General features: G+C 40.0%; 1 protein-coding gene across 2 annotated transcripts in view; it reads left to right on the top strand.

Annotated features, from left to right (window-relative positions):
• The window catches only part of hbp1 (HMG-box transcription factor 1), a 13,933-nt gene that overhangs the window by 5,964 nt on the left and 6,370 nt on the right, over positions 1 to 1,599 (top strand). For both annotated transcript variants that reach the window (XM_015376729.1, XM_015376730.1), the window contains 4 exons: positions 106 to 226; positions 340 to 454; positions 773 to 891; positions 1,126 to 1,282. In XM_015376729.1, the coding sequence (XP_015232215.1) occupies positions 106 to 226; positions 340 to 454; positions 773 to 891; positions 1,126 to 1,282 (512 nt within the window). The remainder of the gene's footprint in view (positions 1 to 105; positions 227 to 339; positions 455 to 772; positions 892 to 1,125; positions 1,283 to 1,599) is intronic.

The following is a 1,599-nucleotide window of genomic DNA, read 5'->3' as shown; positions in this document are numbered from 1 at the left end:
TACAGGGTTCCCGCGGGTCCTTAAAAAGTCTTAAAAAGTCTTGAATTTAAATTGCCTTATGCTGTAGGAACCCTGCATTAACATTTATCTCAATATCAATTGCAGATCATCTCCAGTCCACATCTTTGGCAACAGTAACAGTTTACATTCCTATGCCCGGCCTCCATTAGCCAGCAGCGCGCCCAGCCCTTCCAGAGGCCACCTCAGGGAGCGCAGACGTGTCAGGGTAACCTTTATTCTCCACCTAAACCTCTAAACGATAATTTCCTGTTAAACTCTATTATCAGGCTGTTTGATTATTACTGGAAATGTGAGAATTACACTTCTTACCTACGACAGGCCAGCAGTGAATCAGAGTCTGGGGTTTTCTCTATGTCCTCATCATTTTCTGATGATGAAGACATGGCGTGGTCTCATTCCTGGCCGTCCACAGCCTGGCACTGCTTCTTAAAAGGTAAATTCATTTCATACTTACGTGCTTTTTCAAACTCATGTGAACAACATGCTTTATTCACACATCATTATAATACTAATATTTAAATTAAACAATTAGTTAAAAAAAAATCAACCAGTTTGCCATTAAAACAGATTCTTTGTTTTAAATAGATGTTAATAGAATGACTTTGCACACTGCTTTAACAACAACCAGAGTTCTTGAATGTTTTTTTTGAGACAACTGGAAATTTGTAACGCATTTCTGACCTCTGGTGTTCAAACATGTGTACTGCACCCAGTTTTATCCATTATACTCATTGCTTTGTTGATATTTCAGGAACTCGCCTGCGCTTCCATCGAGGTCCTAACGTTGAATGGCAGGAAGCTGATGAACTGGGGGACTCAGATGATGACTCTGATGATGAAAACATGTCACGCTCCTCGTTCTCAACCAAAGTAAGGCATTGCACACCTCAAGACACAGATTCTTTTCCATCTTTTCCTGAGCTGGCCACAAGATGGCAGACGTGTCAGGAAAATTGCATTGAGTCACTCAGTAAATGAAGCCTAAGGAATGTAAATTGCTAATCCTTCAACAGACCAAAACAGATGGTTTAGGAAAATAAGAGCTGTTTAAAAAAGAAAACTGCACAGACAGTAAGTAACACTTGATATTTTCTTAATTTGCAGAGATTTGGGGCTGATGGACTTAAACTGGTAAACCATGAAGATACAATATCATTTGGCCAGGCTGCTCTCAAGCTGACCTTTGACCCTGGCTCCCCTGAAAAAGGTCTCCTCACAGCCGAGTGCAGATTGGATCACCCGTTTTTCGTAAAAAACAAAGGTACCTTGGAACTTGGGTGTTTCTGTCTGGTGGTGTGGATTCTTTTGTTAGTTGACAATGAGGAATTATGATTCCAGTCATGATTTTTTTTATTGTTTCTGCTACATTTTAAACAACATAACACCCCCTGAATATTCTGTCAGGTAACACCCGCCGACTCTTGTTCTTTTATTTAAATTTTGCGTAAAACATTAAAACCTAGATGGCCAATTTCTATCATGCGCTCAAGCTGTTCTTGCCAGTCATTGATTTGGTCACAACAACACCTGGCATTCACTTTACTGTGATCTTAAAGCTTCAGTAGTAGTAGGGATATT

The sequence above is a fragment of the Cyprinodon variegatus genome, unplaced genomic scaffold, assembly GCF_000732505.1.
Source record: "Cyprinodon variegatus isolate N-32 unplaced genomic scaffold, C_variegatus-1.0 Scaffold140, whole genome shotgun sequence".
NCBI classification, from domain to species: domain Eukaryota; kingdom Metazoa; phylum Chordata; class Actinopteri; order Cyprinodontiformes; family Cyprinodontidae; genus Cyprinodon; species Cyprinodon variegatus.
This window is presented reverse-complemented; position numbering and strand designations above follow the sequence as displayed.